This window comes from Ailuropoda melanoleuca, chromosome 16 (genome assembly GCF_002007445.2).
Source record: "Ailuropoda melanoleuca isolate Jingjing chromosome 16, ASM200744v2, whole genome shotgun sequence".
Taxonomy (NCBI): domain Eukaryota; kingdom Metazoa; phylum Chordata; class Mammalia; order Carnivora; family Ursidae; genus Ailuropoda; species Ailuropoda melanoleuca.
The window spans coordinates 26,707,063-26,725,333 of record NC_048233.1 but is presented as its reverse complement, the minus strand read 5'-3'; the positions used below and the strand labels follow the sequence as shown (position 1 = coordinate 26,725,333).

Sequence of the window (18,271 nt, the reverse complement as noted above, 5' to 3'; positions counted from 1 at the left end):
ATAAAGCTGAGGAAGACAGATGTGCTTTCTTAGAGAAACATTGAACAAATAATTAAAAGGATTACCTATGTCTGGAAAAGGAAGTTTAAACGTTCTTGACGGGAGAAAATAAGGAGGCAAAAACAGAAGGCACAAAATGTGGTGCAGACTGGAGAGGTGATACGCATTAGGGTTGGAAAAGATAAATCCTGCTCCCAAGTTTCTCATGAGCAATGAAGTAAGGTGTGAGGTGCTGAGATTCGTTCTGTGGTAACTACCAGCCGGAAGGTAACCCACTTCTTCCCGGAGCTGATTGCGTACTGGCCACGTGGTTACACCTAAACTATGTTTCAACCTACGTTCTGTGTAGCCACACCCCTTTCATTTAAACCACACCTCTTGATTCACAAAGCACTTCGTAAGCAAAGGGAATATCGCGAGAAATCTACATCGTCTCCCATCTGACGTTTTCAGCGGTGGTTGTCGCTTTTGTTCTCGCGATATTTTCGGGTAAACGAGAGCCCCGGCGACCCGGGCTTCTGTGAAACATGGCGGCCGGCTGATACGGTAACACAAGGTAAAATACTGAAACCCCGCCGGGTGCTGTCTTCCCGATTCTTCCGAGGCTGTTCAGGGCGTGAATGTGGTTAAGGGGGCTGAGAATCTGTCGTGGGGTTGGCTCCCTGTTTTCATCACTCTCCGCTGGGGAGAGGGCCGGACTGGGGAGCCGCTCCACCTCCCCCGGGGGCGTTGCTGGCAGGACCCTGGGCAGCGCTGCGCCTGGGAGCTCCCCTCTCCCCAGTCCGGTGTGTCTGCCTATCCTGCAACTTGAAGGAGTTTTAGTGCTTCTCCTATAGCTGCTGACCCTGACCCATTGCTTCTCGCGGTGTCCGGTGCCCCGGTGGCTCCTCTGGTCCTCAGGGAGAAGCGTCCCGTGTTGTGAAGACCAGCCGGATCGTGTCCCCATCCTCTCGGGTGTCTGGCTCCCCACCCCCATTCAGGCAAATACCAAATTCTTGGCAGCAGGTTGCTCTCTTTAAGAAAGACCGAGGTCTTGGCCTCGCCTCGAAAGAGTTTCGCACGCCGCTTGGGGAAATGAGAAAGGGGCAGGGCTGGCGTGATGCTATAGGAGAGAGGTCTGAGTGTCACTAGTTTTCGTAAGCCCTCGAAAGTTAAGAAACCTTCGGAAGGTAACTCGTCAATTGGTGATAGAAAATAGCCTTGGGTATAGGTAGTTTATAGAGTTGATCGGTCATTGTTTGAGAAAACATGTTTAAGTAACTTTTATATTTAGGATTCAGTGCCCTCAAGACTTAACGCAAAGTTACATAATATCTGTTAAAATGTTGCAAGACTGGCTTTCAGAAGCAATTGAAGATACATTTAAAAACAGGATTTGTTCATTTGTTTGAAATTGTATTTAAGTAATTGCCTAGCCTGATACTTTAAACTCTGGTATATAGCCGTTAAAACAAACGAGCCAGGCTTGTTCACTGAAGAATTCAGGAGTATGCTTGTTTTGTTTATAGGTATCTTGTTTATAGATATCTTTAAATTGATACAGTTATTCCAGTTCTCCTAGAGGAAAAACATGAAAAAAAATAAATTTTATGGTTTTGGGGGAAAGGGGAAGAGAGGAGTTTTGTTTTGTTTTTGAATATAAACTTTAGTATACAACTGAGTTGAAATGGCTTGAGGGTACAGATCATAAAAATATATCAGGCTTGAAAGATCTCTCAAAGGAAATCAGACCTAGTCTGGAACATAAAAAAAAAAAAGAATTAGAAAAAATATATCAATTTATTTTCTGTAGGGATTAATGGCTTAATTGGAAGAAATACTGAAACTTACTTTAATGGAAGTTATGTTTAGGCTTTCTGCCAGCTAACAAATCCTATTCAACAGTTTTTCGGTATTCTGATTCTGTCTTTTAATGTCATGATGGGCAAATTAACCTCTGTGTCTTAGTTTCCTTATCTGCAAAATTGGGAATAATAACATCTAACTCATAAGGTTGTCGGTGAGAATTACATGAGTTAACACATAGCATTTAGAACAATGCCCGTCAGACAGTTAACATTCATTCAATATTAGCTTTTGTTATTTAAAAATTTTTGTTTCCAAACTTTTGTAGTTACTCATGAGATGTTGCCTTGGTGCTTAGTCAAAATATAGACTGAAGAAGATGCTTTTTAATGTAACTTTTTTCTGATCCCAAAAGTGATTCAACACTCTTCTTCTATATGGTTAATATGTCTTTAAACTCCATCTTCCAATGGCTTGCATTCTTAAGCTGTTCTCTTCTCAATTACTAGGGTACAAATTCCTCCTTTCTGCTACTCCATACAATCTTATTATAGCCTAGGTCAGTTCTACTCTTGGTGTCTTGTTAACCCATTCTCCTTGTGTTTGGAGACATTCATCTATTATAATGTATTTCATGTGTCCCTGACCTTTTCCACTTCAGTTTTCTACATTTTTATTGAGTAGTTAGTACAGTCAAGCTGTTACTTGAGGAGGATTGTATTTATCCTTGCTTTGCATTGCTGCTAGACACTTCCAGATTGTTGTGTTGCCATCACTCTACAGCCTCCTTTCTTAGCTTTTCTCTCAATTTATATCATACTCAGTCTATTCATGATATTGTTAACTAACCTCGGATACTATCCCACTTTCCTCAGTGACTTCAACATAAATTTCAAATATCCTACAAATCTTTGCATTTCTTTTGAGAATTAGAAACATTTACCAAATGACTCATTTTTAGCTTTGTTAGAAACTGTGAGGTAGCCATTATGCCTCCCTCCCTCCTTTTAAAGTAAAATATAATAGCAGATTCAATGGTGTTGAGGGTCTTTCCAAATTTGTCACATAGCTAGTAAGTGACTAGATAGTAACCCAGGTTTTTTTTGGGTCACAGAAGTCATATTTATAATCTTACTCAGCTTCCAAGTACACCTGTATGACATTACTTAGACTGAGTGATGACAATATGTGTCTGTGTTCCAGTATGAAAGGTGGTTTCTTATTTTCAAAGCATTGTCTTAGTCTCAGCTGTTACCAGTGACTTCCTGGACTTTTGTTTGTTTTGCTTCTTAACATACATGATAGTTTAGGGGAGAAATTGAAGAAAACAGGTATGTTACTGGAGACTGGAAAGTATGAAGAGCAGCACCAACCAGTGGACAAAGGAATCAAATGCAGTGGCTCCTAAATTTTTAGGATTTGTGGACCAGTACACAAAACAGAGGGGGGAAAAACCAAAACAGGGAAAGGCGCTGCATTTGAGGACTGATGTAGAATTGCAGTTTTTAATCCAAAAATCAAAACAAAAATCTCTTATCTACTTTTATCATTTCATAAAAGAAAGGACATTTTGACACCTAAAAAAAGAAAGGAAATAATCTCAGATACAAGATTTTTAAATTGAATAAATTTAACTTCAAATGTTTCCTAAATGATTGTCCTTGGTTTTTTCATTAAGGTTCAGAAGAGTAAATTTTATAACAGAATGGCAGTGACTTAGAAACCAGTGATTTAGGGTATTTTCTTCTTCTTTTTAAAACATTTATTTATTTGAGAGAGAAAGAAAGCACAAGCGTGGGTGGGGTGGGGTGGGCAGAGGGAGAGGGAAAGTCTCAAGCTGACTCTTCCCTGAGCACAGGGCCCAACTCGGGGCTCTGTCTCACGACCCTGAGATCATGACCTGAGCTGAAACCAAGAGTTGGGTACTTAACCAAGTGAGCCACCCAGGTGCCCCGATCTAGGGTATTTCTAAATACATTTTTTAAAATGGCTGACCAAGCTAGATGGAGAAGCATATAAATTGGGAATGGGAGCAGTGGAACTGGATAACTGGGAGAAGTCCAAGGGATTGAAAACACAAGGATAATGAAGAACAAATTCTGTCCTAGTTAGGAAATTAAAGAGCCTGAAAGATAATTGATTCTGCTCAGCGAGGAAAATCAGTGTTTTAGATTTTAGAGATGGAGCAGTTTTAAAAGTTACGAGCAGTCAAAACATGGTCTTGCTTGTGTGTGGTTTTGCATAGATGGAAGCCACTGGTATAGAAAATCTGTTACACTTACACGGTAAAGGCATTATTGTGAATGAATGCCATAGGATGAGTGTTTAGGGTCATGACTTGCAAAGGATTATGATGGAATGGGGAAGGAGAGAAGCATTTTGAATGATCTAGGTGCTAGAGTCATTAAGGAAATTTTAAATATATCCAGATGTTAGTAGAGGATGATCACAAGTACTGAAATGTCAGTGTACACTGTGCTTTGGGGCATGGACTCTGGAGCCCTGCTACTTGGGATTGAATCCAGGTGTTCTATCACTTGCCGTGTGGCCCTGCAAAAATGACTTGACTGTTCTGTGCCTCAGTTTTTTTTTTTTAATCTATAAATGAGAATAAAAATAGTATCTACTTCATAGAATCGTTTAGAGGGTTAAATGAATAAATACATAAAATGCTTCAAATAATACCTAACACATAGTATGAGAGCTATAATTCTGTATAGTATATGTGTTTATTATTATTAGAAGTAGAAGGGAAGAGATGGTTGAGAGATCGTAATATGATATATAAAACATGTGCTGCTTTACCCTGTGACTCTCAGAAAGGAAGTAAGGGTTTGACGGGAACTCCCACCAGGAGAATGTCAGGTTTAAGGATGCTTTTAGAAAAACTAGAAGTTATTGGATAATTTGTTCATAACAGAACAGTGGCTCCGTGGGGTAGAGTGGCAAGTATTAGGGTTGGAGTGAGTTTTTTGATGTAGGTTAGTGCTGATCTAACAGGAATGGGACAGGAGTGGCAGAGTGGCAAGGTGCTCCATTCTAGAACAGTAATCATGGAAAATAAGAATGGAGGATACTAGGGGGTGCCTGGGTGGCTCAGTCGTTAAGTGTCTGCCTTCGGCTCAGGGCATGATCCTGGCGTTCTGGGATCGAACCCCACATCAGGCTCCTCTGCTGGGAGCCTGCTTCTTCCTCTCCTACTCCCCCTGCCTGTGTTCTGTCTCTCGCTGGCTGCCTCTCTGTCAAATAAATAAATAAAATCTTAAAAAAAAAAAAAAAGAATGGAGGATCCTAGATAGAGGCTGGAAAGTAGCCAAGTGGTAGGAGTGCAGAATAAGCTGTATGAATTGTTAGGATTGTAAAATCAGCTGCTGTCATATCTTTATATATAATTTAAAAGAAAGCATTTATAAAGCATATAAAAATAAAGTTTAGGAGTAAAATTCAGTTTTATTAATTTGTTCAACAATGCTGTCTATACCTATTATGTGCCAACCACTGTTCTAAGTACTAGGACTACTAGAGTGAAACAAACAAAAATTCCTCTCCTTGTGGATCTTATATTTTTATATATTTACTTATACAACTGTTTTGATTGGAAAGCTATACAGTCATGGGTATTTCTGGGGAAATTTTCTTCCTTCCTTCTTTGGGGAATGTCCTTCCCTTCCTTCCCTCCTTCCTTTTTCCCCCTTACTATTTATTAACTGCCCCTGTGCCAGGTGTTGGAGATATATAGATCAAGTTGAGACAGGTTCCTGCTCTAACATTACAGTGGAGAAAACAGAAAATAAAAAAAGCAATTAATTGAGTCTGAATTGTCTTTGGAATGACCCATTGAAAATGTCATAGAAAAATATATACATGTCTGCAGAGAGATTTGTACTGGGAATAAAGATTTGAGAGGGATCAGCATGTAGATGGAAATTGTAGGGATGGGGGATCACTGGGGGAAATGTGGGGGTTGGGAGGAGCACCAAGTGCAGAATCTGAAAGGAAGAGGAATCTGTGCAGTAAGCCAAAGGTCTTTGAGGTAGAATGAAAATCAGGAGTGTAGTGTCACTTAAGCCAAGGTAAGATGCTGTTTCAAGAAGAAAAAGAAGCGATAAACTATTTTTTCAGAGATTTTGTACTAAAGAAGTTGTTAATGACCTAGCTCAGATCAAATTTAGTTAAGAGGTGAGCATGTAGTGAGGAAGTAGTCACAGTGTACAAATGGGGACAGTTCATTCTTCTTCTTCTTCTTTTTTTTTTTTTTTTTTAAGGAAATACCCCCAACATGGGGCTCGAACTCACCACCCTGAGATCAAGAGTCACATGCTCTATTGACTGAGCCAGCCAGGTGCCCTGATTCATTCTTTTAAGTTTGGCTTATAGATAAGGAACCAGAGATCTATAGTTGGAGTTGGACTGGATTTAATGTAGAGTTCTAAAGATAAGAGGTTTGAACAGATTTAATGTTTAACTCCAATAGGAATGAGCAGAAATTGAAAGATTGAGGAGGGGTCAATCTTGGTGTAGTTACTACTAAGCAGGTACAGAAAATAAATTTGATTACTCTGAGTTGAACAGACTGAGGGAGCACAGCTCAGTTTCTGAGTGTAAACACTCAGAAGCTTAATTTACAACTGAGAATAACAGTAATTGTCATGGGGATCAGAAACTCATCTAGCATGTCTGCATGTCTCTTTTTTCCTTAAGAAAAATATTCACATGAAAAGCAAAATTATAATCTGAAGGCCATGTTGTGCATATGGAATAGGAAAGAGAAGTTAGTTGGATGTTTTTAATAGTGAATGAAATCAACATATTAATGCATTCAGTTTCACTTTAGAGCAGGAGCCCCCTCGTGGACTGATTAGTTGTGCCCCTGGTTAGGGACTGGTCTCTTGGACAGTATTCCTGACCACTGCCAGTTTTTACTTCTGACTTTCCTTTTTGTTCACAAATACCCTTTCTATGGCCTATTCTTTCCATATTAATCCTACCTATTGGATTTCAGATGAGTCTTTCTGCTTTCTTCTAGAGACATTCTTTTTCTTTAGTGGCTCCTGCAACCCTTTGATTTATTCTATTAGGTGTTGATTTTATTAATAAAACTTTGATTTCTAGTAAAGCTTTATAGTATCACCTATAGTATTATTTATATAAATCAGTCTTATAAAAATTATGTGAATATTTGAGAATTCAGTTATTTTTATGGCTTTGTAACATATTTTAGATATGAATACCAAGCAGTTAATTTTTAAATAATATTTTTATTGTAAAAATAGATAATTTAGAAAGTCCAAAATTTTGTTAAAAAGACAAAATCTTCCCATGATCTACTTTTAACATTTTTGCATATAGACTTTGCATATAGACTTTGAATCAGTTTCTTGTATATCTTTCCTCCTGTTTCCCATAGAACTGGACTTTCTTCTAGTCTTTTCCTAATGTATTGTGCTTTCCTATGTCATTAAATGTTTTCTTTTGTAAGATTTTCAGTATTTACATACATTCAGAGCTTTTAATACATCATAGTTTGTATATTGGCTACCCAGCATTTCTATCTTTCTTTGATAGTTAAAAATAACGATATGAGAATTATCCTTATAATGAGAATTAGCCTCACAATCAAAGTTTTGTTGATAACCAGATTATTGCCTCAGGATACTTTCCTAAAAAGGGAATTTACATAGTCAAAAGAAGAGTGGTGAATATTTATATTCTTGCTAGCAATAGGTTAGCATGCCTATTTTATTTATTTCATTGTCATCTATTAGTGGGAATGTATTTTAATATTTGCTAATTTAATAGAAGAAAAGTTATTTTAATTTGTATATTTAAATATTATGAACGTGAATTGCTTTTCGCTTTTTTGCTTCTTAATGTGTTTGGGTAAATTGTCTTTCATTAGTATTTTTTGTCAGGGTGGGATGGAGAAAGGAGAGGTGCGGGTAAGTATTAAGCTTTTTTCTCAAGGAGGAATGAAAATGTTAAGTTGTTCCAAGAACGTTTGTCAGTTATCTAAGAGTAAGGAAACCTTTGTATCTTTTTTAGAGTGTTCATTTATTCATTATTTATTCCTTAGCATGACTATATGAAAGAAGAAGAAGGTTTTCCTGAAGATGAGGCGACTGAATCGGAAAAAAACCTTAAGTTTGGTGAAAGAGTTGGATGCCTTTCCAAAAGTTCCTGACAGCTATGTAGAGACTTCAGCCAGTGGGGGTACAGGTGAGTATCAGTTCCAGTTAAGACTCTTTCACTGAGTGCAGCTTCTGAGGGAGCCAGTCAACAACATGCAGAAATGTAGTCATGAAGAAGGACTCATCAATGAATTGCACAGTAACTTTATGACTGGTCTGTCCTCTTGTCACACTGTGTGCCCTAATTTTATTGTCATGTATTTTTTCTTTGGCATCTAACCCAGTGCAGGCTATGCATTTAGCAGCGTTTATTAAAACATTACTGAACAAATTGATCCAATTTTACAGCTTTGGTGCTTGAGTTATATATAATTATATATAAATAGAATTGAACTTGGAAGAAGTAATTTAACGATCTTGAACTGCTTCAGTCCTATTTTAGTTAAGAAGAAGTCAATTTAGACATTATAATAGAAATTCTTAGATTTCACATTACTGGAGAGAGGCAGCATGAGGTAATAGTTAAGAACTTAGACTCTGGAACCAGACTGTCTGGATTTAAATCCCACCTCTCCAGCCCTTCGTAACTACTTGACCTTAAGGGAGTTACTTAATCCGTCTGTGCTTTAGTTTCTTCTTCCATGAAATGGGGGTAACATCAACATTTACCTGGTAGGGTTACTCTAGTGATTAAGTAAATTAATATTTATAAAATGTTTAATGCAGTACCTGGTATACAAATAGAAGAGTTCATTAAATAAAATAAATATGAAATATATAAGAAAAATATGCAACTATGACAGTAAATTTACTATTATTTCTTCCCTCATGAAGAACTAATAAAATATTTCACGTAAGATTGACATTTCATTTGGTAAAATGTGTAGTTAAGTTGCTTGCTATTTCTAATCTGTGATTACATTTTTTTAATGAAAGTAGTGCAAGTTCTCGTTGCACAATCCATTTTAAGTGTATTTTGTCACTGTATGAGATAGTTCTTTTCTTTTTGTCAGATCTTTTCTTGCTTTTATAAATGAGATGATATACTTAGGAGATTCCAAAGTAGATGAGAATTTTATTAGAGATTTGGAGATGTTATTTGAGTTTCTGGTACACAGGTTGTCATGGCTTCTCAGGATCTAAGAAGTAGTCTCGTTTTGTTTTTTATAGATTGGGCTACAGACATGGATGCGTTTTTAATTATGAGGGGACTACTTTCAAATTTGTAGTTTACTTTCATCATTTATCATATCTATGGTGTTGCTATATATAAATTTTGTGTCTTTATGTAGAATTTGGCAAATCTGTTTAGTGAGATATCCTTAATATTGATGAGATAAAATACTTCTCAATAGTAGAAATGTTTATGTTCATGTATGTGCTCATTAAATCTTCGTTTTTGAGCTGTTTTAGAAAGAGATCTATAATGAACATTTTAAGCAAAACTTTTTATAGTAGTATCCATTCACAGGGCAATCATATAAGGGTTTGCTTTGCTAATTTTAATCTCACTTAAAATAATTTCCTGTTGTTTACTTTTTAAAAATTGTTTTAATTCTGGTTTTTTTGTTTGATTTCTCAGTTTCTCTAATAGCATTTACCACGATGGCTTTATTAACCATAATGGAATTTTCAGTATATCAAGATACATGGATGAAGTATGAATATGAAGTAGATAAGGATTTTTCTAGGTAACTTTTTTCTTCTTGAAATACCTTTGGATTCAGATTGTTTTAAAGTTAGCATATCTTTTTAAAAATTTTTTCTAACCTTTTACACTTGGTTTAGTTCTGAAGTAGTCCTGAAAAATTCTCCTTAATTGCATGCATTAGGTGAAACATTTTAGAATCATTTCAATACTGGTTAAATTCTAAAAGAGAGATCTTCTTGATTTAATATGCACTTGTATAAAATGGTTAGGAGAACATAATATGGGTTTTTTTGTTGTTGGTTTGTTTTTGTTTATTTTTAGATGTTGAAATGGCAGAAATTGTTTAATGTTTTGAAACTGTTTACTCTTCAGATTTTGAAATATCTTGTGTGTGCTGGAAAATAAATTGTCTAAAGCTATATTGTATATGCTTATAACTAGATTTTTATAAATTATATCTAATACAATTTTACTATAAACAACATCACTTTTAACCCATTGAAAATATACACTTTATTTATTTGTATTTGGATTTTTTAATGATTGGAGGTAACAGGTTTATAATGTTAAGATTGTACTAGATTGGGGGGGGTGTACTGTACTTCTCAGTTTCAATTCCAGCTCTGCCATTTACTAGCTATGTGACTTTAGGGAAGTTACTAAATCTATGTTTGCATGTGCTTCAGTCTCCTTTTGCAAAAAATGGGGGGATAATAGTTATGCTACCTTCCTCATGGGGTTAATGAGAAGTAAGTCAGTCAGTCAGTATTGGTAAATTGCTGTGTAACTTTGGGCAAATCACACAACTGACTTCTTTTGGACCTCAGTTTCTTCATCTGTAATATGAGTATTATTCTGGATACTAGTAGTTTTCAAAGAATTTGTTGTTTTTCTTATTTTGTTGTTTTTAGCAGCAGTGAATCACTTTTTGCTTTTTTCCAAATGAAGTATTACATAGGTTACCTCTTAAGCTTAGTGGGGATGCCCAGAAGCCTGGCCGCTTGGCCTCATTCTCTAGTTCCTACAGCATCTCCTAAGCCTAAATCACACAGTTATTTGGAGAACAGTTTGAACTCTAGACAATTTTAAGAAAATATGAAGCTCCAAAAATCTGTGGTTCTTTTGAAACCAGAGAGAAATTATTAGAGGGAAAAGGTTTTGATTGGAAGTACAGGACGGGACTGATATTGGTTGTGCTCATTGTGTTATTCATGGTGCTTAATTAATTCTGGTATATGAAAATTGATTTGATTTGAACTGATCCTCTGAAAATAAAACATTGGCTGAGCCTTTTTAAAAGTCTGCACAAAACTTTAAGCATCAAAGGTGTTTTTTCCTGGCAGTTTGGCCATTTACCCTCAGCCACTCATACTTAGTTTCCAGTATGCCACTTCAGTGGTTACGGGATCTTCGGCCAGACATTTGCTCTGCTCTGAACACCACTGGCTTATCTGCAAAACTGGAAAGCTATCTACTTATGTCCATGATAAAGAATAAAAGAGATAGGGATGCCTGGGTGGCTCAGCTGATTAAGCATCTGCCTTTGGCTCGGGTCTTGATCTCAGGGTCCTGAGATAAAGCCCCTCATTGGCGAGTCTGCTTCTCCCTCTGCCCCTCCCCCCGCTTGTGGCGTGCTCTCTCTCTGTCTCAAATAAATAAAATCTTTAAAAAAAAGAATAAAAAAGATAATAATTGTAGGGCATCAGGCATAATGCCTAATATATGATATTTATCTGATAAATAGAAGAGAAAGACTTGTAATTCCTAACTCTTGATTTTGAAAATTTTATGTTCCTCAAAGAATATTCCATATAGGGTTTATATAAACAGAGAGAGACTTTTCTGAGTTGCTTGGAGTTACTGTTGAGTTACCACGATTGAATTAAAGGATACTGTGTTGAAAACCTGTGAAATCAGAAAGGCTTTTAGAATAATTGCAAAATATAGAATTTTTACTTTTAAAATGCCTTTGTCTTGGTCATAAGAAATGCTATCCAGGGGCGCCTGGGTGGCACAGCGGTTAAGCGTCTGCCTTCATTAGGGCGTGATCCCGGCGTTATGGGATCGAGCCCCACGTCAGGCTCCTCGGCTATGAGCCTGCTTCTTCCTCTCCCACTCCCCCTGCTTGTTGTTCCCTCTCTCACTGGCTGTCTCTATCTCTGTCAAATAAATAAATAAAATCTTTAAAAAAAAAAAAAAAAGAAAGAAATGCTATCCAAGTTCTAATCAACATATTTTATTCTGTTTGAAATCCAAGTTTTCATAGATCAGTTGATATATATTTCTCATGTTTTCTTGATTACTTGTAGGTACTAATATTTCCTTTTTGTCTTTTAGCAAATTGAGAATCAATATAGATATTACTGTTGCTATGAAGTGTCAATGTAAGTACACCTTTAACTTGTCGAGTCCATGTATCGTTTATGGTTTCAATAATTGTTAGTAAAAAGTAAAACCACTGGTGGTGTTTTAATTTTGTTTTTTCCTTTATGATTCCTTAAGATGCTGTGGTAATGTTATTTAGTAATGCAAGTTCATTTGCTCCCCAGCTTATATTCTTTAAATTTCTTTTCCATGAAGAGAAGAGATTTAACTTCATATTAATATAATTAAAATAAAAGAAAATTGGAGGAAATTTTCATGAGTCAGAGTTCTAATTTAGATGTATCATTTCTTTCTTTCTTGTTCGGAGTTCCAGTTTTACACCCATGCTCTACAACATATCCTATTTCACTGGTTTGGTTTGTCACCCTTTACTTGTACTCCTGCGTATTAAAATATGGATCCAAGTCTTTTAACTAAATAATGTCTTACCATTTTCTATTTTCTTTTCTCACTTCACTTGATTATACTGGTAGAAGTGGAAAAATGTTAATATGCTAGATAGATGTTTGAATCAGTATTGCTCTTAAAGACAAGGATGTTTTTGCATGAAAGATATCTTTTAAATTACTGCTTTTAGATTACTGAAGATATCTTTTAAAAACTGAGACAAAATTTTTTAAAGTGTAAAATAGTTTAAGGAGATAATTTCTGAGAGATTTCATTTCTGAAAAACTTTAAATCTCTTTCCCTTTCATTTATTTTTCCTTATGGTAGTGGTTTTAAGAGGAAAGAAACACTTTATATCTAAACTATGAATTTGTTACTACTGAATATATCATATTTTTGCCTTATTTTAGATGTTTGAATACCATTAAAATTTTCGCCTTTTCAAAATAAACTTTTCCTATTTGTTGATTTTTTAAAAGTCATCAGTGGCTTTCTCTTAAAATTTCTTTTAATTTCTAAAAATAATTTTTGTATTATTTTATTTGGCAGCCATTTAATTTAGTCCTCTTGATTAGGTTCTTGACAGTTTTTGCAAAGCTCTGCAGTTGAGTGAAATTTATGCTTTTTACCATGAGATTCTGAATCATCTTTTTTACTGAACAGGAACTAGGAAACGTATTATTGATTTTTTGAATACTTTCCATCAAAACTGTATAATGCGACTGTTTTAACTTTTGAACAAGTAATTGGTATAGGAAAATGATTTTATATATCTGAATTTTCTGTTAGTCATTTCAGTTTGTTAGTTGATATAAGATGTAGTTTGGCTCTGAACATAGAATGTAAACTTCTAATTTTTTTATGCAGATGTTGGAGCAGATGTATTGGATTTAGCAGAAACAATGGTTGCATCTGCAGATGGTCTAGTTTATGAACCAGTAAGTTTAATGGACATGTATTTTTAAATAATATGCTATTAGATGTTGTTTTCTTGAAGACAGTTTTGATATTTGCTTTTAGTTTTGTCTGAGCTAGCTTTTAATATATGCATAGATATATAGATATATTTTTTTAATTTAAAAGTAACCCATATTCTTTGTGAAGATTTCTAATACCAAAGCCTGGAGATAACCATTGTTAGCATCTTCGATAAGCCTCTAAGTTCTGTTTTATAACCTTATTCATTTTTTATATTTTTTGTTAATGCTTCCTAGTAGTTTCTTTTTCTCTTTTCTTATAGTTGCTATAATAATTAAATTTTCTTCTTTTTTCCCAATCATTTGGAAATTCTGTGTCCTATTTGTATTCTACTTTTTAGCAAAGTTAAGTCTTTAAAAATGTTTGAGCTGTATTCCTCTTAACATAAGGAAGAATGAACTAATATCTAAAAGGAGACATTTTCTATGCATTTACTTTTTTTCTGTCCTTCAAACCTCCATTTCCCAAAGCTAGTGAAATTCTGACATTCTCCTACTTTTTTCATAGCACAAGTTGTATATGATATAACCCAATTTGTCAGAGAACACCATCACATTACAGGGGCAGGTGATAACAAGCCAGGATAATTAGCTATAAAGAAGCTTTAGAGAATAAGGAAGGGAACTCCCAGCTACTTTGATTTGCTCTGTGCTCAGTTGGCATTGTGGTGCTTCCGTTTACCCTTGTATTCTTGAGTTTTTTTGTTTCTCATTGACAGTTGTGAACCCTTCTTTAAGCAATTTGCGAAGTGAAGACGAAAGGTGGTGGAGGAGGATTAGAGATAGCTGGACATGTCATAGAAAAAAAAAGGAAGCCTTTAGGTCAGTTTTGATTACCAAATTATTTTTAGCTTATAGCAATAAAATATATTTCTGCCTTTTGATGCACACTTTTTAAGTAGAAATTTCTAAAGGAAAGGTAACTTTGTTTTTGCCACTCTGAATCTCTCTGCTCCCTCACTCCTGTATTTCCACTCAAAAAATTGATTTCCCTGTAATTTTTTATGAGGTTAGGTACCTTACAGATTCAGGTGCCATGTTATCACATTTTAAACTATCATCTAGAAATTTAGATCTAGATAATTATCGGACACTTTAACATTTGCATTACATTTCATACTATTTTAAGAATAATTATTGAGTTTTAACTCTATGTTTTATTGCTTTTATTTTGTATCATTCTTTATTTTTTATCATTTTGTGGCAGGACTTTTTGACTTGTCAGTAAGAATATGTGAATATGTGGGTTATATTTTATAGACTTTAGCATTACTACCTATGTTTTGTTCTTCATACATGTAATTTTGGCTCAGGGTATAATTCTTGCTTTATGGTGTTTTGCATTCAGAACTTTATAGACATTCCTTGTCTTCTGATGGAATTATTTTTTCCTTCAGAGGTAATGTATTTATCTACTTGAATGCTTTTTTTTCCCCCTGCTTTTATAATTCAGATATTTATCCCGTATATCTAGGTGTGGATCACCTTTGGGTGTAGGGTTTTTTGTTTTTTGGGGTTTTTTGGTTTTGTTTTGTTTTTTTGTATTCTGGTTTGATCTTGATCTGAATTTTAAAGTGGTTTTTTTTTTTAATTTTGGCTTATTTGCTTTAATTTTGTTTAAAGCAATGTTTTTACCTCTGCTTTATTATTGTTTTATTTTTAGAGAGAGAAAGCAGAGGGGGGAGAGCAGGGTGAGGAGCAGAGGGATAGGGAGACAGAGATTCTTAAGCAGGCTCCCCAACTCAGGGTTCAGTCTCATGACCCTGAGGTCGTGATGTGAACTGAAATAAAGAGTTGGATGCTTAACCAATTGAGCCGCCCCTTGTGTCCCTTTACCTTTGCTTTTTAAAATTCTTACCATATGATGTTGAATTTCATGGAATGGTTCTCAATATCCTTATCAGTTCTTATTTTAGATGCATATTTCAAACTTCGCCTCTGAGTTCTGAGAGATTACCTTGATCCAGCAGGACCAATCTTCTTTTCAGTGCCTTCATTACATTTTAAAAATCAATGATTATATTTTTTTATCTTTAATATATCACAGATCATTCCATTTATTTTATTTTTGATGCTAAATTTTATTCAGAAATAATTAGAAAAACTTAACATCTTTCTTCTTATTTCTAGGAATGGTGTCATAGAGGAAAATTAGCCCTCATACCTGAGATTGATCACTTTTTTCAAGTTAATAACTCTTTTTATATATTTATTTATTTATTTTTCATCCTTAGGATGAGGATATAAGTGACCTAATAAGTGATTGAGAGTTGACATAGAAGGTTGAGTTATGTCAGTTTTTACCTGTCCCCCTTTCTCCAACATACACACACTTTTTTTTTTTTTCAGGCCTAGATGAAAGGAGAAAAGGGTATAAGTTTAGATATACTGTGCTTCTTTTAAATCATATTAGAGCTTCAGATGCTTTTTGAAAAGGAAGGGAGAAGTCAGTATTGGGTCCAGGATGGCAGCGTGGTTCACCAGGGCACTCCAGATTTCCTTTTCTGTGCTTGTTTTGACAGGCTACATTTTGCTAGGCTAACTCTTTTCTTTAGCCGGTGTGACTGTCCTCATTAGCAGCCAGCCGTGGCAGTAGTCTTGCTTAATTTAGAGCACTGTCCAGGCCACATGTAAACTAGGAATGACACTGCTGTGGAATGCCCTCAGCATGTGGTCTCTGGCACTTGACTGAACTCCTAAAAGTGCTCTGGGGTGGGGACTGCCTCTTTCTCAGGTTATAGACAACAATAAGTTGTCTTAGCACCTGTTCCTCTCTTTCTCTGAGTTATGGACTTTCGTTTTATCCTACATAGACTTCTGTGTGCCATGAAATGAATTATGTGTTGGGCTCTTTTCTCAATTTAGTCTCCCTTGTATGCAGTCTTGCATAAGTTCTTGAAATTTTCCAGCATGTGGATGCTAATTTAAAATGATAATATGGAGTGTGTCTTTATTTTTTGTGTGTGTGTGTCTTTGAACACTGTGAAAATTTGGTTGTGAGGAGACTTAATCATCTTGAACTTATCCTCTAAAATTTACTTATACTTTTTCTTTAGCATTCTCTCTATATTCAGAGTGTCTCTCATTCCTACTCTTTTTTTCCTTCACATTTGTTAAGTCTCTGGTTTTGTTTATATGACTTTTTTCTGGGGAGCTTGTCTCTCTAGCTAGATTTTAAGCTCCTGAGAAGCATTAACTTTATTCTTTCTTCTGTGTTTCACAACATGTGAAGTATAGTGCCTTGTTAGGTATTAGGCGCTAAGGAATATGTAAGAATTATGTAATTGTAACAAGATTATTGTTTATTCCATTGTAAACAATTTCTGCCATCTCTTCCTTCATTTGTGGAATAGGAACATTTTATTTAAACTTAATTGTCATATAATTAAAAGTTATGTCTTGACCAGATAGTTAGGAACTTAAAAATATTCAATTGTATACTTTTTATTAATAATTTCTAAAATGTTCAGCAATATTTCTAGTAAGTCCCCTTTCCTTTGTTCCTAATTTATATTAAAACATAAAGTAAGAGCTGTTATAATAAAATTATATGGGATATTTTTTACTTGTTTTTATGTTTTCAAACATATTGTCCTAATATGCACTCTGAATATTAAAAACTTAGCCCTAATAACTTTACTAGTTTCCAAATCATGATCATACAATATGCTGTGAAAGTTGCTACTTTGCTGTTTACTATTATATTTCATTACTATTTCTTTACTTAGAAGAATTTAAAAACTGTGTAAAAGTGAGGAATCTGACAGCTGCGTTTGTATAGTGACTCTTAAGGTCTGTGATGTTGGAAAAAGTTTTGAACCTATTGAGCTTCTTCCTTATAAAAAAGGCAAGAATGATAGCAGACTCACAGGCTGTTCTAAAGGCTAAGTGAAAGAAAAAGTAGCAGAGTACCTAGCACGAAGTTGCTACTCAGTAGGTCCGTTACCCCCATGCCCCGTACTATACTATGCAGTTTTGGGAAGTCAAAGGAAGAATCCTCTCCCCCACTGTCAGAAGTTTTATTTACAAGGTAACTGGGAAGCAGTTGCATGCAGCTTCCTTCGTTGGCCATATTTTACAGATGTTAGCATTTTCCTTGTGCACTGTGGTGGAAAAAAGTTTGGGAAGCATGCTGTAGATAGGATCAGCAGGAGGAGTAATCAGAGATAATTTCACTGTAATCAGATAGATGGGGGCAATTTAACCTGGAAGGTGTGGTGGATAGGATTTAGATAGACATGAGGGTCACAATTATAGGAGAGGAAATTTCCAGGTTGGTGTAATTAAATTACCAAAGGCAGAGAGATAGAACTGTTTTAATAAAATGAGGGATTCTTCCACTTTGATTAAAGATCTGAGGATTTTGTAGAGAGAGAGTAGTAGGTTAGGGCCTGATTTTGAAGGATAATTAATATTGCTAAATTTAAAAGGTAGAATTGATATGCTTTGTTATNTGAGGGATTCTTCCACTTTGATTAAAGATCTGAGGATTTTGTAGAGAGAGAGTAGTAGGTTAGGGCCTGATTATGGAAGGATAATTAATATTGCTAAATTTAAAAGGTAGAATTGATATGCTTTGTTATGAATTGTCTTTATAAAAATCAAAAGTAGTCATTGTTATTGCAAACTTAAGTTGTGGATATTGCTACAAACTGTGAAAAGCTTGCATGTTTCCCTCTGATTCTACAAGTCACCTCGTCTGACTGAATTGATGAAGATAGTGGTTAGATAAATTTCTTGAATTATTCCTTATTGTTTAGTATGTACGTTTGGGAATTACAGCGCTGTTTAGCTTGTTTCAAAAATTGTTGATTTCGGGGTACCTGGCTGGCTCAGTCGAAAGAGCATGTGACTCTTGATCTTTGGGACATGAGTTTGAGCCCCACATGGGGTGCAGAGATTACTTAAGTAAATAACACTTAAAAAAAAAAAAAGTTGGGGCGCCTGGGTGGCACAGC

General features: G+C 35.3%; 1 protein-coding gene across 2 annotated transcripts in view; it reads left to right on the top strand.

Moving 5' to 3' along the window:
- Nucleotides 1-399: 399 nt before the first annotated feature.
- ERGIC2 (ERGIC and golgi 2) overlaps nt 400-18,271 on the top strand; it is a 34,232-nt gene continuing 16,360 nt past the window's right edge. The window contains exons 1-5 of one of the 2 annotated variants that reach the window (XM_002927243.4): nt 400-556; nt 7,859-8,001; nt 9,496-9,604; nt 11,902-11,948; nt 13,204-13,274. In XM_002927243.4, coding sequence (XP_002927289.2) covers nt 7,896-8,001; nt 9,496-9,604; nt 11,902-11,948; nt 13,204-13,274 — 333 coding nt within the window. In that variant the 5' untranslated portion in view covers nt 400-556; nt 7,859-7,895. Of the gene's footprint in view, nt 557-6,089; nt 6,128-7,858; nt 8,002-9,495; nt 9,605-11,901; nt 11,949-13,203; nt 13,275-18,271 lie in introns of those variants that run through there. The other variant, XM_034646266.1, reaches the window with a different exon arrangement.